This window comes from Nothobranchius furzeri, chromosome 1, assembly GCF_043380555.1.
Source record: "Nothobranchius furzeri strain GRZ-AD chromosome 1, NfurGRZ-RIMD1, whole genome shotgun sequence".
Classification (NCBI taxonomy): domain Eukaryota; kingdom Metazoa; phylum Chordata; class Actinopteri; order Cyprinodontiformes; family Nothobranchiidae; genus Nothobranchius; species Nothobranchius furzeri.
This window is the reverse complement of record NC_091741.1, coordinates 87157222-87184873: the sequence shown is the minus strand read 5'-3', so window position 1 is coordinate 87184873 and position 27652 is coordinate 87157222. Positions and strand designations below refer to the sequence as shown.

At 40.1% G+C, this 27652-nt stretch overlaps 1 protein-coding gene across 5 annotated transcripts in view; it reads left to right on the top strand.

Moving 5' to 3' along the window:
* The window catches only part of diaph2 (diaphanous-related formin 2), a 562944-nt gene that overhangs the window by 189316 nt on the left and 345976 nt on the right, over window positions 1-27652 (top strand). For 4 of the 5 annotated variants that reach the window (XM_054740030.2, XM_054740029.2, XM_054740032.2 and 1 more), the window contains 6 exons: window positions 364-480; window positions 7893-8011; window positions 11400-11464; window positions 12235-12339; window positions 17395-17457; window positions 21387-21743. In XM_054740030.2, the coding sequence (XP_054596005.2) occupies window positions 364-480; window positions 7893-8011; window positions 11400-11464; window positions 12235-12339; window positions 17395-17457; window positions 21387-21743 (826 nt within the window). The remainder of the gene's footprint in view (window positions 1-363; window positions 481-7892; window positions 8012-11399; window positions 11465-12234; window positions 12340-17394; window positions 17458-21386; window positions 21744-27652) is intronic. The other variant, XM_054740031.2, reaches the window with a different exon arrangement.

Here is a 27652-nt window from a genome sequence, read left to right as displayed (position 1 = left end):
CGTCTGATATGACAGGTGAACCTGTGGGAGCAATCTTCAATACCAGTCCTCCTTTTCAACTTGGCTGTTTACACTGTCATGGCTCCCCCGAGAGACACCGGATAAGAGGAGTTATTTCTCTGTTGACTTTTGCACAATGATGCCTGTCAGATAAACCGAGTTAAAGAAAGTGGGGAAAAGAAATAGTTCCAATAAAAATAAAATGCAATAAAACATTGAATGTTTACTGCAGTTGAATAATGTTGTCAGACTGGATGTCTTCTGAATAAGTTAGTCCTGATAGTGATCTGACTGAAAAAAAGAGTAAATAAATACAAATGCAAGTCTGTGAAAAAGTTGTTTTCCTTAACCTTGCTGCTTCACTGATATGAGCGAGGTGTACCATCTCCTGTCAAATATGGTGAAAGACACTGCCTCGGAGCCCTATTTTCTGTCAATCCTGCAGCACCTATTGCTTATCAGGAATGACTATTACATCAGGTAAGTTCTGTTTGTTATTTTACACGCTGCTGCCCTTGTATTGACTGATGCCAGAGCTGCTCTCTGCACATCCCTATAGCCATGAGACTTCTTTGTTTTTTCTAAGATACAATTACCACTCACACATTTTGATTTTACTCATAGAGCTGGTTTTTCCTGATGTCTGTTGATGGATCTTTCACCGATGTCTAGTGAAATATTTTTGCCATGTTTAAATCTTGTCTAAACAGGAGACATCTTTGCAAAAGCATGAGGCAAAATACGGTTTAAACATAACTTTCAGGTGTTATAATGGACAGTGTCTGTAATCTTTAAGGAGATCTAGAAAATTTGGTTGAGTTGGGCGATTTGAATCAGCTGCAGCTAAGAAATGAACTGACTGGGAAGGAAAGTTTTTAAAGAAAATCTACTAGCTGTGAGAGGCGGAAACTCAGGGTCAGGTGGGGCTGAATCATATCCAAGTGGCCATAGACTCTAAGCTGGACGAACCTGACCTTTTAGTGTGTTTTAATCACAGCCATCTGGGTGAGAATTTACAATGCTCCTTAATGTATAATATTTCCTATAGGATTGTTTTAAATCCTGCATATTTTAGAATATTGTGAAAAAAGTTCAATATTCTAGACTCAAGGTGTCACACTCTAATCAGCGAATTTATCCAAAATACCTGTGAGGGGTTTCTGAGCCTTTAGATGGTCTCTCAGTCTAAGCTGAATTACTTTGTACCATATTCTAACTTTTTGAGTTTCATCTGTAGGTCTTTGATGCTTTTTAAAGGTGTGATTGACTGAGAAAACACATTTAATTATTATTTCTGATTATAATCGGTCAGTCTGAGTTTTTCATGCAGGCTAAAACAATCTTCTACACCGATCTGCATTAGCTTCTGTTAGAAAATAGATGGTGATACGCAAGGATTTGAAAATCCTGACAGGTCAATGTCTCACTGTGAATTTGCATTCATGGCCTCGCCCATCTTGGCTCGCTCCTGCACACGGAGGGCTTTTTTAAAAACACGTTCTGCAAGCCAGTCAATGCATGCATATCATTATTAATGAGTAATCCAGCCGTTTTCAGCCCACCAGCAAACTTCTGCATATCAGAACAGGAGCATCATAGCCTTTTTTACTCAAAAGGCGTTGATGCACACTAAAGAACACTGCAAGTGTATTGAATAAATGAGTAAACCGCACCTTTAATGCCAGAATTGCGCCTACTATGATGTGGGTCATCATCTTTGATGGAAGCGCTGCATCACTGATTTCTGTAGGTTAAATTCAGTTTGTTGAACCTCAGTCCTAACCATTCACTGGGTGAATGATAGCTGTATTCTTTGCTTTGAGGGAGCAAACAGCAGAAATAGCATCTAAAACATTTATGAATAATCATTAGCTGTGGATCAATGACTGCAGACAGGTTGTTTAGTAAAATTAAAATATTTTAAAGTAAAAACTTAGTAAGTCAACTATTCCAAATCATGTGCTTCTGATTACTTCCAGCCTGGTTCACAACTTTTTCTTATTTTTCTATCCTCTGGGGAGAAGACAAAAAAGAAAGTTTGAAGATAAAGTGAAGCTAGAAGGAGGTAGATGAATTTACCAGAGACAAGTTGCTGTTCCCTTGGATGTATGAATTATGTATTCCTCATCTACTTGGAGGAAGTGAGAAATAGAATTCCCATTAACTATCCAGTATCATCATGTCCACCTCAGCACCAGTGTTCCACGTATACCTCTGCAGCTGCAGCGTTCACAGAAAAGACAAATGTTCTTTGAAAGATATGCTTTTGATATGTCCCTTTTTTTCAGCATGTTTTTATCAAAAGCAGGTAAAAATCACACAAATGTTACGCAGCTTATGGCATAAACTCTTTCTTCCTCATACATCACAGTTGTGGAGTTATGATTGTGGATGATGATGTACTGCAGCATTTCAGGATTTACTGTCTTTTTAAAGGTGTGGAACACTCTTTTAATCAATACATTTGTTGTGGTCTCTAGTAGGAATCAACTCATTCACTGCTAGCCATTTTCTGATCAGAAAAGCCCTTCGCTGCCAGCGTTTCTCAGCATTTTTACAGTTTTTTTAAGAGTCACAGAACGTTGCGCACTAGGATGATGTTGACTCCAAAACTACCAAAAGAAAGTGTAGACTCACCTCTTACATCAGGAAGAATCCGCACGTTATCCGTGCTTTCATAATCCGTTGTCGAATTGTGATCGGCAGAAGCTTTTCCGGTTTGCGCCTCACTTTTTTTTACAGCAGCGGCCCAAAACGATCTCCTAACACATGGATTTTCTGCTTCCTGATCACGTGGCGTGTGTCATATGCGGATGAAGATCAGCTTTAGAGCTGAGATGTTTGTTCACACGGTGCGGGGGCTCGTTCCGATGCCCGCACAGTAAAACAATGTAAATGACGACTTTAGTCGTCATTGGCAGTGAATGAGTTAATGCCTTATGAGTCGTACGCTGGTGGGAAAAAAGCTCTGGTGCACGTGTTTCAGAACATAAAACGTTGGTACATCAGAGGATAGCTTCAGACGGCAGGATTTGGAGTTTTTTTTTCATGATATGGGGACATCGCACTTTGGATTAGATAACAGGAATGTGACTCTACCACTGATTACTAATGCTAACAGTTAGCTTTGACTAACTGAGATGTTCTCACCTGTTGTCTGGACATTAAAACAACAACAGTCTTCCCTGACGTGAGTCAAGATGGGTGAATCCATGAATGTCAGGTGACAGTGTGAATGAGATCTGTTCATATCCAAGCGTTTCATTGTCCATTTTATATCAGAAGCTAATGCAGGACATAGGTGTAGGAGACTGTTTTTGAGTTCAGTCTGCATGAAAAACTCTGATTATAATCGGAAATAATAATGAAAAAAAAAATTTTTTTTTTCAGTGTTCCATACTTTTTGAAGTATTTCCTTTAACCCTCTGGAGGCAGGCGTTGCAGATTTGCAACGTTAAAACCTACCTACCTGGTTACTCCACACACGTATTTCATGAGCATTTTTTAACTCAGAAGTACCCCTGAAGGACTTAGTTGTTCATCCTTTTATCAAAACTTATTTTGAGCCTGAGAGGGTTAATGCAGCGTTACCCGTTTCACACTGACAGCATCAGCGGCACAGAACGGCAGCGGAATGGCGCTGCTTCAAACCAGTGGCAATGTGGTCATTCTCTGGTATGTCCCAGAAGCGGCACATACAGTACCGCTAAAGATAGGTTCGGATTCTATTTTTGCCGCGAGCCGCTCCTTGGACACGTCAATTTCCACAGTTAACATCGGGCTAGACAGGAAATGACACACTTTTTCAGTGTAAAATTCTTGGTAATTTTCAAAATAAGAGTACTGCAGCGATGCCATTTCAAATATATGTCGCTCATATGTGATCTAACAGCTTAGCTACTCGCTGTATCATTCGAGAAGTTAAGCGGTGTGTTTTTTATGGCTTTATTCCTTGCAGTGGAAAAGAACAACATCATAAATGACATCAAACAGCGATATCAAACGTGATTTCCTTTATTTTTTTGGTTTATTGGCGATCGCATAAACAAACCATGACCTTTGAAGTCTCGAGGGATCTTGTGATCTCTCGAGTCAAGCAAGGAGGATGGAAGAAGTATCGAGGGATTTTGTGATCTTTCAAGTCCTGCGAGGAATCTGTTCTGTGGCCAAGACTCTTCCGGTGTGTAATGGACCACATTGAAGCTCACGCGTACGACACTCCAATGACAATCCGCGCCGCTGATGTTTCCAGTGTGAAATAAAGGTTGGAGTTAAGTGTTTGATTGGAAGGAGGTAAAATTGCAGCTTGGAGCAGAAATGCAGGTGTGATGTCTTAGAATAAAAGACCTTGTCGGTGTTTTATATGCAAAAAGAAAATGAGAATATTTGATACTTTATAATTGTGTCAAATACTATTATTAAACAACCCGTCATTAAATATGTTTATTGTTCTCAAGTCAGTCTACAGTTGGTGACCGCATTTTCCTCCTAACAGAACATTAGTTGTTTTGCTTTTCTTCCCTCCAGGGCTGGGCTTATTTTGATAATTAATCTCTCCTTGCAAGTCTAATGAATGGGACCACATCAAACCCACCCAGTAAATATGGAGCAGATCTGCACTTTTGGAGCCCAGTGATATGGGGATTACACTGGTTATGTGGAGCAGAGCTGGATCAAGTGGCTGGGGCTGTAATGAACCACAAGCTATCACTGAAAAAAAAAATGAAGGTGCCAAAGTAAAATAAGGGGTTGGGGATGATGCTAGGGACGTGCGCTCGCTCCGGGAGCCCGGCCCTGCCCACTGTGGAAGGTCTGACAGTTCTGGGTCACTCTCTCTGTCTCCAGTTATCTTCACCCAGTCTCTATTTGCTTGGTGGCGGTGGCAGTGGAGGATAGAGGACGGAGGGAAAATAGGGTGGCTTATTGAGATAGTAATGTGGTGTGCATTTGTGACAGTTGTAAGCCGAGTGCCACTGTGCCTAAGCCATGTGGGGTGATGTATGAGCTTTCACCAGCTTGTGCCAGTCATGAGTGGGCGCATCTACCAGCTCAAGCTTAGCACACGGCGTTTCATGCTTTCAAAACAGCAGACCTAAACGCTGATTTATTCTTATTTACTTTGGTTTACTATTTAAAATTTCTGCTCACAACATGATGTGTGGCCTGTCCACCCACATGGTATCATGAGGAAAATAGACTTTGAAGTTAACACTTGGAATTAAAATGGGCGATATTAACTTTGTTCCATTCCATGTTTGATGGAAACAAAGTGCCACCGTGTTCCCAGTTTCTCTCAGACATATTTTGTTTGTGCGCATTTCTGGTGTTTTTTGGACAAAATGAACCCACCTGGCAGTGGAGGCTTTGTTCACAGTTCTGCCTGCTATAATCAATTATCACATTTTAGCGGCAGTAACGCTCCCCCTCGCTCAGTGTTTTTTTGCAGAGCTGTCAAGCAGCCAAGCTTTGATCCAAATGAGTTCCTTATCTAATCAAACTTGTCTTAAAACCCTGGGCTGTTGGGCTGCTCTGATTTTTACTTCTTTATTCCTCTGCAAATCAATAGTACCATCCAGAGAGGCTAAACATATTTACCTCTTGCATTTTTACCCAACTTGGTTAGGTTGATCTTTTGATCTTGCTTTTATCTTCTTTTTCCATTCCATTCCATTCCATTTATTTGATAAAGCACATTTAAAAACAGCATGTGAGCTGACCAAAGTGCTGTAATGTGCTTTTTGCAACATTAAACATCACATCAGGCATTTGGTAAAACATAGCTTGTCTCTAAAATAGAAGCAGCATTTATGCATATTAGGGTATCATAATCGGTCACTGTGCATGGTAGCATATCGAGGAGCTAAGATTTCATTTTGTTACCACTTGAAACTGCTCTCCACAAAGAAATCATATTTGATCATATTTGTTTTGTTCTGGATTCTGATGTATGTATTCTGTGATAATTCAGCATTTTAGATGTTAAAGTGTGTAACAGAATTAGTTATACACACTTAAAGCGACTCTCTACTGTTTGAAAGTGGAACAGCAATTGTCAAAAAACAACCCTGCTGTAGCTAGAGCTAACAACGAGCTAACACTAACATGAGCCAACTAATCCTAAATAAACCACAAAGTTAAAAGATCCACACTGTTGAACAGCAAAAGTTATTACTTGCAAGTCCAGTAGCAACAAAGCCAGGTCACCATCAGTCCATGATTTTGTAGCCTACTCTAACTCCCCTAAACGTGTGTAGGCCACGCTGATGTTCACTCTGGTTTTAGCTCTTTGCTCCGCCTCCAAAGACATTCCTCTCTTACTTTTACTTCCAGACCTTGTGATGATGCTAACAAAAAAGCTAATTTCTTCTTTTGGTGCTTTTTATTGATGGTCGACAAAGTGAAAATGCTAACTGCTAACATTTACATTTGCTATCAGCACAGTAAACAGCTAACAGCTGTAAAGTGGAGCTCCCTCTAGTACACCAACCTCATCCCGCATAACTGTTAAGTGCGGTTTCTGGTCGGCAGAGAGCTGCAGACTTATGTACAATGTAAAGTTGGCAAAGTTTCTACCCACAAATTCACTGAAACACACTTTAAAGGAGAATTTAAATTGTTGAAAACTCTTTAGTGTTGCCTTAAAAGCAGTTTACACCAAAGTCACAACAAAGCGTCCACAAATGTCATTTTGTATGTAATTTTGATAGGACATCATCAGTTCCCAAGGAACTGTGCCACCGTCCCCCATCAGAATGGGGCGACGGTGGCACAGGAGTTAAGTGCTCGCCTCGCAATCGGAAGGTCGCAGGTTCGAGACCCGCTCAGTCTGTCGCTGTTGTTGTGTCCTTGGGCAAGACACTTAACCCACATTGCCTGCTGGTGGTGGTCGGAGGGACCGGTGGCGCCAGTGCTCGGCAGCCTCGCCTCTGTCAGTGCGCCCCAGGGCAGCTGTGGCTACATTGTAGCTCATCCCCACCAGCGTGTGAATGTGTGTGTGAATGGGTGAATGACTGATTGTGTTGTAAAGCGCCTAGGGGGGTTCCAGGACTCTAGAAGGCGCTATATCAAATACAGGCCATTTACCATTTACCATTCCCTGTTGATGACAGCGCATACACTGGATATTTTTTTCTTCTTTTTTTTCTTTACATATTAAGGAGTTTGGTGCAGATAGGCTGAGGCCGGTTGGCATCTAGTTTTTAAACATCTAGTATTAAATTAATATTGTAAAGAAATTGAGCCTAAATGCAACAACATAGTGGATTCTGATTTAAATTTAAACATCAAACTGTCCTGTTTCTTCGTTGGAAAATAATTACTTCTCAGCTTGGAGCTCAGCTTAAGATGCCATTGTATTTGCTAAATGTCACTTGCAATTAAACTTGATAATGTTACTCAGAAAAGGTCACATACCAACCTGCGAGGTGGTGGTGGACTCAGGCTGATTCACACACCTTGTGTGACAACGGCCAGCACTCAGTCACACTCCTAACTGGCTGACATGTTTTCCTGGTCATTGTGCTTTCAATTACACACATTACACTGATTAGATTTACGTTTCAGTTTTATGGTTGCTCTAATTGGCACAGAAGATTGCTAATTATGCAAGAGGGCAAGCGTAGCCTTGACTACCGTCAGTCACCTTGAATTGGACAGACAATCACATGCTTGGGCTCTGTGTAACTGTTAATCTGCTAATTTCATGATCGGGGTGAAGCAAGTGATCAAATTTAATGGGGTACCTATTTTCTCCAGCAGCACCCTTTCTGACATGGCATTTTGTGACCTCTAGCTTGGATAAGAGAAGCATTTGTAGTTAATTAGCCTTGTAGGTATTGTGTCAGTCAGATCTTTCTCTTCTAATTGTTCTGCTTTGTTTCCTGACCCCACAGGCCTCAGTACTACAAGGTGATAGAGGAATGTGTGGCCCAGGTGGTTCTGCATCGCAGTGGGATGGACCCCGACTTTGGCTACAGTAAAAGACTGGATGTGGACTTCAGCCAACTTATTGGTAACGTCAAACTGCTACTTATTATGGAACACAAGGTAGTTAGTATTTGTGAAAAATTAAACATATCAGCAATTATAGAAACAACTGTTTTATGTGGAAATTATCTTTAGATTCTTACTCTTCATCTTTTTAAATATAGGTGAACAACTAAAAAAAAAAGACTGAGTCAGTTCATTATTGTAGTTTTCAACATTTGCTTTATAGATGAAGAATCGTTGTTTGCCTTGCAGTTTTTGGCTGTTCACCCATCTCGAAAAAAATCCGACATCGGGGTCGATAGAATGGTGCACCCCTAATAATATCCCATTATGTTTTATTTAAAAACATACCCACTAGAGATATCCGATATTACCCATCTACTCAATATTGGCCTTAAAATGTAACATCGGGAAAAAAACGGCTGAGGTTTAATTTTTGAGATATTTTGGTTTTATTTGGCACAACTTTTGAAAAATTAGGAATTTGCCCTGTGTTTAGAGGATCTTCTGTCCCCAACTGCATGTAGCAACAAACAACAAACTAAAACTAACACAAGAATCTTCAGCCAAAGTTTTCTTTTCTTAAATGAAGATCTTTATAAATGTTTTATCACCGTAACCGCGCAAACATTCCCTAAATAAACCAATACTTACCAAGACAAATGTTCTCCAAGGTACGAATGTGTAAAGAAAATTCAGCTTGTTCATGAACTATTTACTCTCTTATTTTGCCAAAATGTAACATCTAATCACACGGAGCGGAGATCCAGCGGACGAAACAGACACTGCGTCCGATATGTTTGAGTTGAGAGCACTCACTCTGTCATTTTGCACCAACATTATAACAAAGATTGTAATAGTGATGTCTCACTTTGATCCGTTTTCTAAACCTAAAACCTGTTAACCTTTTTATCATTAATTCACTTGTGCTATTTATTAACTTATTAATCAAACATTTTCCATCATGAACTTATTAATTATCTTTGGCCCAAATGCCTCACAGAGGGTTAGTCAGGATTACCTCAGGGAGAATGCCATTCAGCTGCTGTCGGAGTCAATTAAACACGGGGGACCCCAAATATAATGGTATTGGTTTATATCGATATAGGAAATTAAGAATTAGACAGTATCGGATATTGGTTATCGGTTAAAATGCCAATATCGAGTATCCCTAATATCCACCGACAACTGATTCTATCATAATTTTCTCTTTCTTTACTAATATTTAACAAAAAAAGGAAAATAATACAGAAAGGAGTCACAAAGGTTCACAAACAACACAACTTTTTTTGTCTTTTTTTATTCTTTACTTTTCACAGTCATTTTAACTTCTGTTGTGAGATCATCTAATAAATGCCACTTCAGGATGACATCGGATAAACATTGAGCATGGATAAACAGGATCCCTACCGGAAATTTAAAACTGTAACCACAAACAGCAAAAAGCACGTTCCCTTAGCACACTGGCCAAACAATTAATTCTGAACCGAATGCTATAAATATTTCCCCTTGGTCTTTAAAAGAAAATCTTATCTCATTTAGCAGCTTTGCTAATTCTGTGGTTGATACCTATAACTGAAAGACTGTAAGAAATCAAATACCTTTTAGATAGCTTTTGTGAGTGGGTCTTCCCACCAAAAACCCATAAAAGGATAAAAGAAAATATAGATGAATCAAACACCTGAAAGTGCTCTGCACCGATTTTTGATCAAAGTGTCAAACTTTGTTTTAAAAAATGGTAAAATAGTACCACATGAAAGTTAAAAAACTTCCAGTGTTGTCTGGTCTGTGTCTGTCTATCACACATCTATCACATATGAATCGATAGAAATTTAAAGTGTAAAAAACTAACAAACCCAAAAACAATTCAATAAGATGCGTGCAAATATAGCAATTTCTACTGTTTTGAATCAACATTTAGCACACAGATCAGTTAAGAAGCATGAGCTAAGAATAATGAAATAGTAAATCAAAACGTTTTTGGTTTTCAAATTTATCTTTTGCTCTTTCTGATTTCAGACTTGTGCCTTTAATCAGCAGATGTTACAATTTTAGCCTGGCCTGCCAGACTCGTCCTCTGTTTAATTCTGCACAGAGAAAGAGTCTGGTAACTCACAGGCAGAGAAACACATGAGGGGCGGGACTAGGCAGCTTAAAAATAACCAATCAGAAAAAAGACGGAAATGCCGACTGTACTGCGCAACGCTGTAGTTTTTTAGCTGTAGTAAAAGAAAGAGTCTGGCAACGGCACAAACATCTTTTTTTTTTTTTTTAGGAGAAAGGCTTTTAGAGCTTCTACTTGTTGTGGTTGTAAGACATTCAAGTCATTCAGAACAGAGGAAAGAGCCGCAGCGAACTCCTCTTCAGTCGCTGTGTTTATGACTAACTCGGTGTTATGGTGTGTGACGTACGCTACTCAGCGCTGATTGGCTCGGTTAGAATTCTCAGGGGGTGGGGCTATTTGAATAGGAGAGTTCCCAGACCCTTTCTCTGTGCAGAATTAAACAGAGAAGGAGTCTGGCAGACCAGGCTACTACATTTTAGGGCTGGGCAATACATCGAAAATATATCTTTATCGAAATGTCTGACTCATCGAAAAAAATTCCCATGTCGACACACTTGATAATAACAAAATGAAAAGATGTTTGTAGGTTGGCAACGTTCATGTCCCTTTAAGAAGCTATACCACCTTGAGTCATATAAAAATGTGACTCAGCATGATACATGTGACACCCCCATCTAGTGGATAACTTTTGTTTCTGTGCGTACCTGTAGTTATCGTCCATTTATTGTTATCGAGGTGAAATCCTCAATATATCGTGATATTGATTTTAGGCCATATCGCCCAGCCCTACTACAATTACATGCTTCATTTATTTTTAGAGATTTCTCTGATTAGATGATGAATGTGTCAATAACAAGATTCTGGGCATCCTAAACAGTTAAGACTTAATGAAATCTCAAATCTCCTTGTGGTTTTAATAAATAAATTATGATAATTAATTGTGCTGCATATTGAATTATGTTTGTTATTTTATTGTCAATAAGTAATTAGTCCTACGTCTCTGTTGGACATGCAGGCTAACAGCTAGAGGAACTGTCCAGGGTGCAGATTGATACATTAAATAGTCAATGTGATGAACTTGAAAAGCTGGGTTTAAAATGAGACCCATGGGAGGCGCTGAAGTGCCGTTTCTTTTGAAACATGCTGGGCATTTGTAATAAAAGACACCCCTGACACACAAACAAGACTTTCTGAAGACCTAACAAGTGGTCCGCTGTAGAAATGAAATCAAACGTTCTCAGATATGTTTTGAAAACAAGATTTAGGACTTTTAAAAATAATGATCCAGTCCAACCTAAAAACCTTTGAAGCAGCATCTAGTGATCATGCCAGCCTTGTCTTTCAGATCAGTGTGTGGACAAAGCCAAAGTTGAAGAGAGTGAGCAGAAGGCTGCAGAATTTTCCAAAAAGGTAAGACATTAATCACTCCAACAGCTCCTCTTTGGTTAGCCAGCTCCCATCAGCAAAGTTTTTTCTTCCCCAGAGCTCCCAGACAAGCTATTGATTCTGCATGCCCTGATCAATACCTGGCTGTGACGCTACATGATCCGTATCAGCATTACAAGAATCAATGGCAATGTTCTGATGTATACTTATTTGTGCACAGGGCCAAGCTACGCTAAGTTATGTGCACAACCTTTTGATGCTGTTCTACATTTAAAGGTGGTCTCTCTGTTTTCCTTCTTCCTAGATATTTGAGACCTTGTTTATTTATATATTTTTTGACTGCATGAAAGTATACAAAATTGAAATCCTACCTTTAACATAATCTTTTTAAGATCAGGATTTATTGAGCAGAGATACAAAACTTTGACCTTAGTCTTACAACAACAGGGGTCCTGGGAATGTTTTCCTCTTAAGTCAAGTCGCACCGCTCCACTGTGCTCCCTGCTGGGCCGATGAAGTCATTGTTGCGACATGGCTTGGTTTCTGCAAAGGTTAGATCCATCAACATGCATGAAAACTCAGCCCCAAACAAAGACAAAGGACAACAGGGCTTTAGGGCCATGGTTAGAAGCCATCCAGAGTGTGTAAGACGGCATGTTTTGGCTTCTGCTGATGTGCCCTCTGGACGCTTTCTGGAGACAAGCTGCCGCTCACCTACCTGCGTGCATCTGTTTACATCTGTGTACATGTTTTTTGTCATCTGCACACAGACATGGTTGACTCTTTTGTTGCAGTTTGATGAGGAGTTTGGTGCTCGGCAGGAGGCTCAAGCAGAGTCTCAAAAGAAAGAGGAAAGAATCAAGGAACTGGAGGAGAAGATTCAGAGCCTGGAGTCTCGGGTAAACCCACGATAAATAGTCCCACTATTCTCTTAAATATATTCCAGAAAGCATTATGCTGTTTTGTCTAGGGAACAAAAGCAGAAACAAGAAGTTAGTTAAAAATGTAATATATAAAAACATGTTTAATCAACTTGAAATGCCCTTTTCCCTCCTTTCCAATAACAGAAAATTTAAAAAATAGCTTTGAAGTAATGGCACCTTGAGAAATGGTTTGATTTGGTCAGAAGGATACCTTTTCACACCACTTACAGATGTGAGGGTGCTGTAAGTGGGAGTTATCATCTATGCAAGAGCATTTGATTTAATAAAGGGTCAATCACCTTCCTAAGTTGTAGCACTTGGTAAGAGAGAATTGCTCCATTGAAGCTTTTCCTATGAAATTCTATCATCACTGAGATGGATTGCGTTTCTTTTCCTGGCTTCCACATCATTTCTTCCTAGGCAAAACCTTCCATTTTGAGCGCAGAAAATGACGGCTATTTCCCCCTTAACCCAATTTTAAACACTTTAGTGCTACCTTGGGATAAAAGGGCAGTTTGCCTTTCTGCTTTTGGAATTTAATATAAACTTGCATTGAAAGGTGGTATTGCTACATCTACAGTATATCAGAGATGGCTTTTTATCTCAAAATTCATTCAGTGTTCCTTGTGTTTGCACTTACCATCTGAATAACTGCACCTCCATGTGGGGTTCAAGAACAGGCTTCACAGCTCCAAGGAAGTATTATAGAAGTTTCCATGAGTCAGTCTGTCTGAGCACTCACTGCATTTAGTCAAGTTTCATGATTTGTCCTCTTTTTTGTCTAAAGTCAGGCAAGAATCACTCATTATTTTCAATTTTAAACATGTTTCTGTTTTGCATCTCAATGTGTCACATTTATACTTATAAAACACACCTTATCTTGTAGATTAGTACATGAACTAAACATGCTTTTGATTGGTTAAAACAGCATTTTATTTGGTCTAAAGTAACAATAGATAGTTTGTAAAACTTTAACTAGAGCTTTAACATTGGTCTCAGTCATTGTTGAGTTAGAAACTTCACCAGTTTCATATTCAACACCACTCTGCAGCCCTCTGCTGACCAAAAACCACACTTGATAGTTTTGTGGAGCAGGTAGGTGTCCTAGGGGTGCCCATCGTCAATAAAAAGAGCAAGCAGAAGAAAAAGAAGAAGTTGGTTTTTCAGTTGGCATCATGGTGGAGCCTGGAAGTAGAAGTAAGAGAGTAATGATTTTGGAGGCAAAGCAAAGACCAAAAACCAAAGTGAACATCGGTGCGGCCTACACTAATTTGAAGGAGTTAAAGGAGGCTGCAAAAATCACAGACTGATGGTGACCTGGCTTTGTTGCCAATAGACTTGTAACTTTTGTTGTCCAACAGTGTGGATCGTTTTACCTCGTGGTTTATTTTAGTATTAGTTGGCTCGTGTTAGTGTTAGCTTGTTGTTAGTGCCAGCTACAACAGAGTTTTTCACAACAGTTGTTATTCCACTTTCAACCAGTAGGGTGGAGGAGCAGCAAACTACTTACTGTTACTTTAAAACACATCTTTACTGCCCAAACCGTAGAAGAAGTGGTATTCTCTCAGACAGCTTTGGTTGTGATGCTTCAGAAAGCCTCCTCTCCTCCAGCTGTATTTTCCAAATCCGCTCCATGTTTGACACAGCGAGTTAGAGAAGTCATTAACCGTTAAAGCACAGAACCTTCAAATTAGTGTGAGGACATGAATCTGGTTTGTCCATCAAAGCTGCCAATTGTTTTGCTGAATATGAATGATGTTACATCTAACCCTAACCTTTCATCTCATAGACTCAGTTCCTGTCAGATATTAAAACACATGCGTGTCTGAGCTGCTCCACCTCACCTTGTTGGTGAACCGACGTGTTTAATGAGAGTATTTCTCTAGAACTTTGACATTTCAACAAGCAGTGTGTTTGATGTGTCTTTTTGATTATCTCCCATTTGAAATGAGAGGAGGTTCTGCTTGTAAACATCAACAAAGGACACTGAAATCACAAGGCAACAGAACTCATCCACTATTCCGTAAACCTTTGCTTGCAACCATTCAAGGCAGGAGGGGGGAAGCTGTTCACTGAATCGGCCCTGGTTGTGATGAATAATGTAGCACCGCAGTGGTTCGCTGGAGCACTCTGCACCATCCCATTAATAGGTTTTAACAACCTGGCCAGCTTGTAGCTGACCCAGCACGGCCCCCAGAGGAGCTGGAGGTGTAGTAGACCTTTCTCTGTCTTTTACGCCAGACTGCTGTTTAACCCAAATGATTAGACTATTTGACTTAACTGACGACACCAGAACTCAGAATGAAGCAACCATTTATGGGCTTTGTTGTTGTGAAGTAGGGTAAAGTCACAGTTAAAGTTGTCATTTCATTCCATCGCACATCTTAACTTGACCTTGTTGCATCAGCTGATGGTCAAGAGAGCACAGAGAAACAAACACTTCTTCAATGGCTTGTTCAGTGATCTGAAGGCTTCCAACTTTTTTTCTCAAAGTAAAAAATTAAATATAGCACTTTATAACCCAATTCAATTAAAAACATAAAAGGATTTGTTAATACTTTACAATAAGGGTCCCTTTATTAAGGTGCATTATTAAGCATTAATAAACAAAGGCTCCCCTTTAGGAACAAAGGACACACATCTTAACTTGACCTTGTTGCATCAGATGGTGGTCTTTATTGACGTTAAATATTAAGTGTCCTTAAGGTTGGGTCAAAGGGGAGTGTCTGTTTATTAATGCATTACTTAATGTTAACATTAATAAAAAGACAGTTTAGTACTTTATTTTATAGTTTATTATTGCTTAATAATGTCACGTTGAGAGAAGGAGGTTCGGACCCAAAATGCAGAACCCAGAACAACTCCGGCAGGAGCGGTTGAATAAATGAAAAACTCCTTTTATTAGGATGATGAGTGAATCTCCAACAAGGCTCCTTCAAAGGAATCTCCTACCATCTTTATGCAGATGACATCCAACTGTACATCTCCTTCAAGCCCCATGAGATGTCTAAGCTGCAGCCGTTACACACCTGCTTAGACTCTATCAAAACCTGGATGGCTGGGAGCTTTCTTCAGCTGAATGAAGATAAGACTGAGATCCTCATCTGTGCCCCAGACAAGCTGGCTCCCAAAGTCAGAGACTCTCTTGGTCCGCTTGCTTCTCACACCAAACCTTCCGTCAGGAATCTTAGCGTGACCTTTGACCCAGCTCTCACCCTGGATTCTCATGTCAGTTCTCTTGTTCGCTCTTCCTTCTTCCATCTCAGGGACATTGCTAAGCTGAGTCCCATTCTGTCACGCTCTGAACTTGAGACAGTTCTCCACACCTTCATCTCCTCACGCTTAGACTACTGTAACTCTCTTTTCACGTGTCTGAGCAGAACCTCCCTAAACCGTCTACAGGTGGTTCAGAATGCCTGTGCTCGGCTTCTGACCAAGTCCTCCAAATACACCCACATCACCCCGCTTCTCCTCCAGCTTCACTGGCTGCCAGTCAACTTCAGGGTTCATTTCAAGATCCTGGTTCTGGTCTATAGGGCCTTACATGGACAAGCACCATCTTACATTGGTGATCTTCTTAGTCCCTACACCCCCAGCAGGTCCCTGAGGTCCAGTGATCAAAGCCTACTGGTTGTGCAGCGCACCAGGCTAAAGACCAAAGGTGACAGATCATTTGCTGCTGTGGCCTCCAGACTCTGGAACTCTCTCCCCCTGAGCCTGAGATCAGTGGACTCAGTGGTCTCCTTCAAAAAGCAGCTGAAGACTCACTTGTTCAAGCTGCCTTTTCTATGACCTTCTTCACCACTCTCTCTTTATTCTGCTCTCCCCACCTATTCCACCTTCCTCAAGATCCACTGATCTCCCTTTTCTATTAACTCTCTCTTTCTTAACATTTTTTCTTTTAAATCGCAATTGCTCATTTTAAATATATTTTTAAACATTTTCTAAATGATTTTTTATATTTTTACATTTTTTATTTTTTTGTTTGTTGTTTTTGTGAAGCACCTCATGATTTTTATCTTGAGGCGCTATAGAAATGATATTTTCTTCTTCTTCTTCTTCTTCAACTAGGGAAACTAAAGAGACAAGAACCAAAGAAAGGGAATATATGGGAATAATTAATACTACCAGGGATGGGATAACTAAGTATGAAGTGACTAACCTGGAGGGTGCTGGGGACCAAAGGGGCACAGAAACGATAAGGGGGGAACATGAGGGAAACCAGGAGGGAGCTGGGGACCACAAGGACACAGAACATGACAAATAATGCACTAAGTAACATTAATAAAGGGACTCCTATTGTAAAGTGTCACTAATGGTTTTTAAATGACAAAATTAAAGGTTTCCCTCCCTTTTTCCTCTTTGCATATTAAAAATGTAGGCCCTTACGGTCTATAGAAGGACTTTTTTGTGGGGTTGGCTCCCTGAAAAATATTGCATTTTAGTTGCTTCAGATACACTTCTATTTTCTTACTTTTGGCAAGATGGCGCAGAGTAAAATATCAAAGTACAATGGGTACATTTCTAAAACAAAGACTGCACAGTGAAATCAATGCCCATCACACATCTGAGGGTGCGAAGTTGAAAAGTGTTTTTGCGATGCCAGAGAAAAGAAAAAATGGAAATAGAAGACAGGGTTTTTAAGGTGCACCAACTGTCAGTGATGCTGTGCAGCCTGCCTTTTATGCAGTCATTGTTCTACAGCGATGTTCTTTTGAAGATAGATTACATCTTGTTTTAGGTGTAAAAGTACATCACACTCTGCCTCCTGCACATGAAACAGCTCATTCTGACATAATGGGAGTATAGCTCTGTACTACTATTGACATTATCTCCGTAAGGGACCTCCTTTTTTCTTTCCTTGCATCTTTGCTGTCGTTATTGTGTTTGGTGTGAGTTCTGTACCTGTTGACATTTACTAGTGTTCCTCCTAAACGTCTGTCTAATCCAACCCCCCATTTGTGCTTCTTTGTTGTCCTCAATGTCGTGACATAGTGTACATTTCTTGGTGTCTGTGTTGTGTCTGCACAGTTAGCTATAGAAAAAGACAAGCTCAAAGAGGCTCAGAGACTCATCAGGGAATCTGAAGCCAAGGTGGGTGTCGTTTTTGCATGCGTGGCCCTCAGCATAAATCCTGTCTTTAATCACATTCAAATACAAATTAAAGTGTATAGGATGAAAACAAAAAGTTTAAATTTGTTTGATTTAAACACATGAAAAAAATAAAAAATATTTTGCATGAATGATTTTCTCCCCAATGAACATTGCATGTTAAAGCACTAATATACTCTCACCAGCCACTTTATCAGGTACAAGTAACTGGTATTGGGTTGGACCCAGTTTTCCCTTCAGAACCACCTTAATTCTATGTAATTAGTAAATGGCCTGTATTTATATAGTACTTTCTTAGGGTTCTACAACTCCCCAAGGTGCTTCACAACACAATCAGTCACCCACCCACCCACACGCTGGTGAGGATGAGCTACGACATAGTCACAGCTGCCCTAGAGTGCACTGACAGAGGCGAGGCCTGCCAAACACTGGCACTACTGGCCCCTCCGACCACCACCAGCCAGGTTATGTGTCTTGCCCAAGGACACAACATTAGCTCTGGTCAGAGCCGATATCGACCCTGCGATTTTCTGATTACTGGACAACCCACTGTACCTCCTGAGCTACTGCTGTCCATATTGTCCCTTCTGCATGACTCTACTGTGTGTGGAGATCCAGGGAAGTGACAATGCATGATGTTCAAGATAGGCTTGGTGCAAAATGAAACTAGTTTTATTACAATTTAAAATGAAGCATCTTCCTAAACTAGAGAAAAAACAAATTAAGTTTAGTTAATCAAAAAAGAAAACAAGCTCAAAAGATGAAATTTCCAACAAGAGCTTGCACAAACACCAAAACCTGCAGATTACAGAGAGAAGCAAACACATCTCTATCACCGATTGGATCCACAGACTGTTAGGTGGCCCACTGGCAGCATTAGAAGTCTTCCCTAGGACTTTTGCTCTGTTTCTGACATGTAGAGTGGAATCAGCTGTGCTGAGTTACCTGCAGGACAACGGGGCCTTACAGGACTTAGAGAGGAGAGACAAAAATCATTCTCAACTCAGAATTAGACTCATTGTCATTGGAACTGGTGTTTTATTTAATCTCCAATCTCTTGTAATCTAATCTCGTTTAGCCTGTGTTAATTGTAGCCTCAGTTTCATGTTCTTAGCTGACGGGAGTGACACCATTTGCACTACCCTATTCTCCTCTGACCTCCACAAAGTTCACAACTGCTGCACACTGATTATTTTCCCTATTCAGGCCATTCTCTGTAAACGTTAAACATGGTTGTGGGTGGAAATCCCAGTAAATCATCAGTTTTAGTAAACTTAGAGCCCCCTGTCTGGTACAAACAACCGTGCTAAGTCCCTTGAATCTTCCGTTTGGATGGCTTTACACTGAGCTGCTGCCTCGTGATCGGCAAATGAACTATTTATGTTGTTGAGCAATTGCAGTGTACCTAAAAAGGTGGCTGGTGAGTGTATATTTACAATATTACCAAAGGTATTTTATCTACAGAGTAAATATATTTAGTACAGATCTATGTTTATATTCTGCATGTTTTGAATGTTTGATCAAATCAAAGACAGCAGGTGGAAGCTCTGGAAAAAGCTGCCATTGTTTGTAACCACACAGAAATTACATGCCTGTTTAGATGCTATTAAAAAAAATAAACCCTCATGATTAAATTTTTGATCAGAGATGAGATCGGGGCAAACATTTGATCCCATCACATTCAGATGTAATTACCTGCCCAGCTGACCTCCTCGCTGACTCCAGAAAAGTTTATATCCCAGTTGGATGGGTTGGATTTTGGTTTGAGGCTAATTTCCTACTTCACATGGAGCTAAAGATAGAAATTCTATTAAACCAAGTGTAAGTAAGACTAGAAACTTCTGAGTCATACAAACGTTTGTGAAACACTCATTTTAACTGGATTAAATCAGATCTAGAACATTTTCATTTTTTGGATTATTTCCTATAAAAAATGATTTTCTCTTTAGGTTTTAAATTAAACAGCATCTCTATCTAAATGGTTGCCCATGGTCCTATAAAGACATAATCAATATCTTTATTTACAGACCTTCCTTCACACTGTGTATTTTGAAAAGCACATGCAAATCCCATATGGGTTGCTGAATTGTAATGCCTGCTGTCAATCTTATTTATTTATTTTATGTAAAAGAAACAAAAAAAATCATCTTACATTTAAAACTAAATCTCTTCTGATTGATGGTGTTAAAGCTAAAGTGATTTCCATTGAAAACTGCTCTTGTGATGTAATAGATCAGGGAGATGTGGATAAAGAGAATGACACTCTTCCGTTAAAAAAATAAATAAATAAAAAACGGCCCCGCTCTTATTCATCAGCTAATATGCATTTATTCTCTCATATTAGTGCTAAAAGATTGACAGGCGTGTAATCACCGGATGCAGATTTTCAGTGAAGGTCTGTGAGCAATCTGGGTGAGGAGCTCCTCACAGAACACCTTTTTAATTTTTGCCCTAATAAGAAATCTGTCAATGCCATTATGTAATGAAACACTATGTAATGTCTTTGAATATGAAGCCAATTACAATTTACGCACACAATCAAGTGACTGGGGGAAATACACATAGAGGTGATTTAGTTTTGGAAATGAGAAGTGGAAATCCTTTTCGGTAGGAGCCGACATCTAATCTAAACCCTATTTAAGAAGCCGCCCTGTAATTGTGAAATTTGCATACCCCCCCAACACTTTTCCATTGGCGTCATTATTGATTCTCACCATCTTTCGGTTCATGTAGAGATGCTTGATAGTGCTGACATGTCTCAGGTGAAAATTAAGTCTCTGTTTATGGTTTAAAACCTCACGATTGTGAGCACTCATAATGATGCCTTGATGTGAAAGCAACATTCTCATTCCCTGTAAATGAATGCACTTGCCTTCAGGTTTTAGTTTTATTTTGCTTTAGAAAACTTTTTGATCTGTATTTTAAAAGAGATTAATCTAATAGACTCACTTTTGCTTATTTCTAAACTCAAAGATGTAAACATGTGACCAGATATCTGCAGATGATTATTGTAGATTATTTAATAGCTGAAGTAGATGAGTCATTTTTTAGAGCTCAAATGATTTCATCTGCCATAACATAACACTTTAACATTAAAGCTGAAATGTCGAAACAAGCTAGCTTTTAAACACGGCCACAGAACTCACAGCCCTCCCTTCAGCTGTCATCCCCAGTCTGTGTCCGCCTGATACAGGAACCCACATTCCCACAGTAAACGAGATGGTGCTAAACACCAGTTGCCGTTTTCTTGGTCAATATTACGGAGGGGGTGAACCACGTAGGCATTGTAGCTTTAATTCAATGGCTTTATGATAAGTCATCATTGTTAAAGGGATATTTAGCAACTTTTTCACATTTTAAAATAATTTTCATAAGCCAGTATGTGCTAAAATTACCTTTTACAGGGTTAATGAAAGGCCACCCAGCCCCCATCGCCCCCTGTGGCCAGTCACTCAGGAAGGCTGAGGAGATGTGAGACAGCGAGGAGTTAGGTTTTGGTTCTACAAATGGATACTAGGAGGTGCTAAAAGCAAGCCTAAACTGCCAAGATCCCCTTTAAATTTAGCTTGAAACAATCTTTTGGCAGATGTTGTAGAAACGTTTAAACATGTAGTTAAACTTATCAGTTTGAAACCACAATGGTTTACAGTGTTTGTCTCATTTTAGGCTTAGTGTAGATTTTAAAACGACTACATTGCATAAACGTGTCAATAGTATTTTGTCTGCAGCACTTGAAGTTCCATTCTGGTGATTCATAGCCTGGCAAGCCAGTCTAAATAAATGTATTATTTGCAAACTTTGCAAAGCAAGAATTTGGTCTAGTTCACTAGGCTAGGTGATTCGGGCTTGGATCAAAGAAAACCTAGCTCATCAGATTATCTGCCTTTGACTTTTCTACTCTGTATTTACAGGTTGCTGCAGGTCCCGCTGCAACTGGAGCACCACCCCCACCACCTCTACCAGGGGGTCCAGTACCTCCGCCTCCTCCACCTCCCCCTCCTGGTGGCGGCCCACCACCCCCTCCACCTCCACCTCCTGTCCCTGCCCATGCTGGGATTCCACCGCCACCTCCTCCACCCCCAGGTGGAGGACCTCCACCACCACCACCCCCTCCAGGTTGTGGGCCTCCACCTCCTCCGCCTTCTTTTGGAGGCCCTGGAGGTCCCCCACCTCCTCCTTCACTGCCGGTTGTAAAGCTGCCTTATGGACTGCAGCCTAAGAAGGTCTACAAGCCTGAGACTGTGATGAAGAGGGTCAACTGGACGAAGGTAACCTTTGGACTGTGCATCATCATGTTCACAGCTGAGAGCTCCTAACGCAGAGATAATAGGGTTTCATGTTATTATATAGTTATTTTACATACAATTCATGTATTTAGTTCTTCAGACTCTGGTTCTGTCAGGGCTCCACACCAAGTTGAAAGTTCAAACCAGAAGATTTATTCAGATGCTCCCATAATCCAGTCAAACAGCCACTCAGCGTTAAGCCACACTTTTCTGCTCTCAGCACCCATTTGAAAGGATCCACCAGTAAACAATTTTTGCTGCTCAAATGTCATTGGGTTAGCACAATCGTAGCTTAATTGAACTAAGAATGGGATGTGCAATGTTCCATCACATTTGAATACAATTTCAATGGCATGTTCTCCTCCATCTGGGTTATATTTCACCACAGATAATTTATCCACTGCCTGAGGATTTTTTACTGCTGTTGTAATGGTTTTTCACTAATACTTTTGCGACCTGGTGCTTTAGCTTTTAATTACTGACTGCAAATTAAATATCAGGTAATATTTTTGGCACCATGTTAGCAATTTGATTTTCACGTTATTTGGTGCTTTTTAGTAGACTTGAATCTTGTATCCTCCACCAGTATACCTTTACTCTTTATGTGCTTGAAATTGTTTAGGCTTTATTTTACATGGGTGACATATATTGATATACTGTAGCATAAAATAGTCATTAAATAAGCAGTTTTACAATAAGTTATCAATAAAATTATCTGTTTTATTAAAACAGCTACTCTAGAGTGGTTCTCAGGTGTTTTAGAAGTTTATTTGTATTTGTTCAACAGCCTCAACAAACTCCTCTGATGTTTTGCTGTAGTGCAAAATCAAATGTGGATACTACCTACTTTGGAACAAAACTACCAGGTTGGAAAACTCAAAAGAAAGCAGAACGTAAAAGAAAAGGACCGTCTATAACAGTTTCAACTCAACAAGAATAAAATAGTTCAGAGGGAATTTCCAAACAGCTCGAGCACATTTTTGTGCAGCTTAACTACTTTGAAAGGTCCCAACTTTGTCAAGAAAGTGATCTCAAGCACAACTGCAGGCTTTTTCTAATAAAACAAGCAGACAAATGCATGCTTTGTTGAGTTATTCAGTCTCAACCACTGGACATGGGCCTACAGAACTTTCTTGAGATGAGCTTGACTGAGGAGTTTGAACGATGGAGCTGACTAACGCACACCTGTTCAGAGAATGTCTTCAAACTGCATGTAGAGATTGCAGTCAGCTTCTTTTAAACATTTATTGCCAAGATGGTCAGAGTTTGCAGAGCTGTGATCAAAACCAAAGGTAGCTGCTTTGAGGAATCAAAGGATGTTAGTAACAGTGAGGTGCATGTTGACTTTGGGGAAAGGCTGGCTGTTGGAGTCTAATTTGTATTACAGGCTTTTATAAATCCTAGCTATTCTGAGCACATGATTGCCATTTGGTAACATTTTGAGATATCATGCATTTTTTAGCACAATGTTGAATTTTTATGTCATGATAATTATAGACACAATAACATGTGTTTTGCAAGAGTTCTTTTTTCCCTTTTATCATGATTTAAGAGCATTTGATTGAGAACAAATGTCCATTGCCTGTGAGTGCACATTAACAGGTAAAAGTGCAGCTGGATTAACCTGGCCTCCACAGGGAATTTAGTTTGCTGATGCAAATGAAATTCATAACCACCTGAAGAAAACAATCTGCTTCTTTTGTGTCGATGAAGTGGAACATGACTCATCTGTTTTCTCAATGTGAGACAGACTGAAGCACAGAAGTGCCAGATTTGACTCTCATTTAAATGACCATGAAAACAGGAGAATTGTTATTTTTTTCTAACTATTTTCTCTCCATCTTTTACTTAATACATGTCTGAAAGCAGTAGACAAACATGACAGTAAGTGATTCATGTGTTGTAAGTTCTTAGTTTACAGTGTCATGTGCACCCAGCTCTCCAGGTGCACATTGAGACAGTTAAGGTTTATGTGTGTGGAACATTTTAGCATACTTTAGCTAATTACGTTTGTGTTTAAACAAGAGATGTGGTGGCAGTGCATTATTAGCCAGTAGCAATATTACAAGACACCCATGGGACAAGTCTGACACAAGTATTTGCAGGGAAATGTCAGCTTTGCTTAAGAGGTAAATTACTTTTTAAAGACTAATTATTTCCTACATGTACATTCTTGTTTGTATATCACTAAATCCCACAGAAAATTAGTAATTAAAATTAAATACAGCGCTTTTCACATGAGAAAATGAGAGTCAGGCACATGGAACTGTGATCTGGCTTCCATTTCAGCCATAAATCCCAACCCATTGCTGTTTATATAATTACATTTTAGCATAATATCAAATTGCTGATCACAAATTTTTATTAGGGAATCAGAATGACTGAACAAAGGGCAAACATGGTTGCAGTCGGAGGAGGAAAATAACTTCTGGTGCACAAAGCACCACAAGGCAGGCTCATATTTAAACCCCACATTAGCTCATTAGCTCAAGTTGAAATAAATGCCTTCCCTCAAAGACCAAGAGGCAATCGTTATTCCACTCAAGCTCTGCAAGAAACTCCCAAAGTAACTTAATGGACCAAGAGTTCAATAACAAAATATTTAAGACAATTATAAAACAAATATCCTGTGGTTTAGAGAAAAAAACAGAGTCATGTCAAAAAATAAATACATAAAATACTTCAACAATGGGCATTATTTAACAGAAAAGGTGTGTTAATATTTTGGGATTCAGTTGGGGAAGCTTTTAGGAAAGTTGTAGATGTACACAAATGTACTCCAGCTAACCGCCATAAGCACACACTTAATTCTAGAGTCAATTTTTAAACCTCAGTCAACCTAACATTCACGGTTTTTCATTGTGGAATCAAGTCAGAATACCCAAAGAAGATGCTCATGGGCAGGAGAACCTAATAAATGCCATATGTTAAACTAACAATGTGTATTTTCCCTGGTCATAGGGGGCAGTACATACCTAAATTATTGCAAGCAGGCGGGGAGTAAGACCTTACCAGCAGATGGCCATTAGGGTCAGAAATCCCTGGGAGCACAATTTTTGAACAAGTACTTTGTCAGATCGTTCAACCGCCAGCAAAATAACAAATACATCAGACTTCCTCTCATCACTGGCAACAAGTGAAGAAGTAAATGTGTAAAAAAATGTTTATGAATGACGAAAGGTTTGTAACCACTTGTTACTAGGGATGGGTACCTTTGACATTTGAAAAGATTCAGTACTAATTCCCGGTACCTAGGAATCAATACCGGTACTTAACGGTACGGTTTTCGATACTTTTGAGTGTTTAATATTTTAATTCTCTTTTATAATTAAATATATATTTTTCTCAATATATAATGATAACTATCACGATAAATAACATACAACTGTTTGTATTTTAACATCGTCCTTGTAGTTTTATAAGCTGATGATTGAACTGAAGCAAACATCTTTACTGTGAACTAAATTTACTGTGTATCTTCATTCCTTTTGCCATCTTTTTTCATTTGATTTTTCCTACTGGGAAGTTAGAATTGCCGAGGAGAAAGCGAACGCACCATTAGCTGATAACAATGGTGGCAATGGAAGCTAACATATCAAGCTAACGTTATCCTAAACAGTTTATCTAACTGTCGGAGCAGATTAAAACGATGATTCCTCACACTTAGATCGTTGTCACTGGTTTCATCTTCACCCAATCACCCGTCGCATTTAGTAAAATGAAGACAAACTTTAGAACGCGTTCATGTTCTTCTAGTCGGAAATTCGGAGTTCCGAGGAGAAAGCGAACGCACCATCAGCGAAACGGAAGCTAACATATCAAGCTAACGTTATCTTAAACATTTTATTTACCTACCGGAGCAGTTTAGGATGAGGATGTCTCACTTAGATTGTTGTTGCTGGTTTCATCATCACCCAGTTACCCATCACATTTAGTGAAGTGGACCCAAGCTTTAGCGTGCGTTCTTTCTACCATGCTGCTCTGTTTACAACTGGCTCGCAGCGACCGACGACATAACGCTCTTGCGCATGCGCAGCTGTCTAGGCAAATTCTCGTTATGAAGGACTGGTACCGAAACAAGGCACCGTCTCAAATGACGTGAATCGGTGCTCATTCGGTACTATGGAATTCGGTCGGTACCTTAAAAAGTACCGAAGTCGGTACTCATCGCTACTTGTTACAAATCAATAAATGTGTTTTGTCCTCATGGGCTCCCGTAGAAAGACACATTGTGTCCAATATGGCGTCGCCCTGAGACTTTGGGTGTTTCTCAATGCCAAGGCGCCTGGCATTGCGAGCCGATGTCTTGCAAGGCCAGGCGCCTTGCTTAAGAGGACACTGTTCTTCCTTGGTTAAAGAAAACGGGTAAATGGAACAGACTTACATCACGTGACCGCGGCTTCTGCGGCGGTCACGTAACGTCATGTGACACGGGAGATAACGTTACATTTTATACATATAAGTTTCACTATGAATATATAACGAGTATTTTACTTTTAAAATTGTGTATATGTTAGTTAAATTAAATATGTAAGCGAGTTACTATCTGCCAGCCACCGGAGCTGCAACTACTAAGCAACTAACCAACCATAGATAACTTCTTTGAATCTAGCAAAAACATTTTAAATTAGTTGACTTACATATAAACTTGAAATTAGTCCCCGAAGTAGCTGTCGTCTTCTGATCCGCCGTCAAGGCTAGGCTACAAGACACCTGTGTATTCTTGCTCAGCTTAGCTAAATGGCTAACAAACGGAGAACACACACACCTTGGTAGAACATGAACACTGGAACACGTCTTGGTGGTTCCTGATGACGTATCTCCTAGGCAACCAAGCGGGGCCAAGACATCAAGGCGAGGTTCCTTTGCATTGAGAAACAAGCTTAGACCTGCTTCCATGTATTTGTCACAGACATTGTAAATGCCCTGTGGACTGGTGCTGCCTGTTTGAGCTGCCGCAGTGGCCGGTCACCATCTTTTATGGGTCTCAATTCGCCCCCAGTGCATTTATTTCTAAGGAAGAAGGTGCTTACCCATCTATTTTTTATTTATTTTTTTATTTTTTTTTACCGTGTCCTGTCTGGCTGTGAAGCAAGCAGAATTGATGTCTGAATCCTGGTAACAAGCCTTACAGATTTATTCTCAGGTGGAGCATCAAAGCGTCTGCTTTAAATGTCACGCCTGATACTTAAAACTTTATTGTTATTGTTTTTGAATGCTTTGCAATTCCGACCGGACACGGAGACAGAGGTGAAAGAGAAAGGAAAAGACAAATGGTGGGAAGAGAGAGAGAGAGGGGGGGGGGGGGGGGTCCCACAAAAATAAACAATAATGAACAAGAGTCTGCTTCTAGACCTGCAGAAAGAGAAGCGCAGAAAAAAATGGGACACACAACAATACATCAGGAGCAAGCTATCACTGCGTCAACGTGATGATGAAATATAAAATCAACATTGTTTAACTGAACAATCACACGATAATAAATCACAGTGCATTTAGTGGCAATGACAGCCTTAAGACAAGTGTTGAATGTGCCCAAGCCCATACTTTTAAGAGCACCATGTGAGCACCTGTGTGTGTACACGCGCTTGTTTATGTAAGGTTTCTCTATAGGAGCGTCCAATAGAGAGTGTGAGGGACTACAGATCTGCCCCCAAAGATGCGTAGGAGACGGGGGGAGCTCCAAGTCCCAGAGATCCAGGCGCTGCCCCAGAATACAGGAACCCCAAGGGGACTGCAACCAGAAAGGCCCCCCGCCCCCCTCGAGAGGCGCAGAGGATCGCCCCGGGAGGCCACAACCAGCAGCCGGCAGAGTCCCGGGAGATATCAGCGGCAAGCCCACAGGCCCGCCCGCCGCCTCCCACCCCCTAGCCGGCCGAGCCCGGGACCCA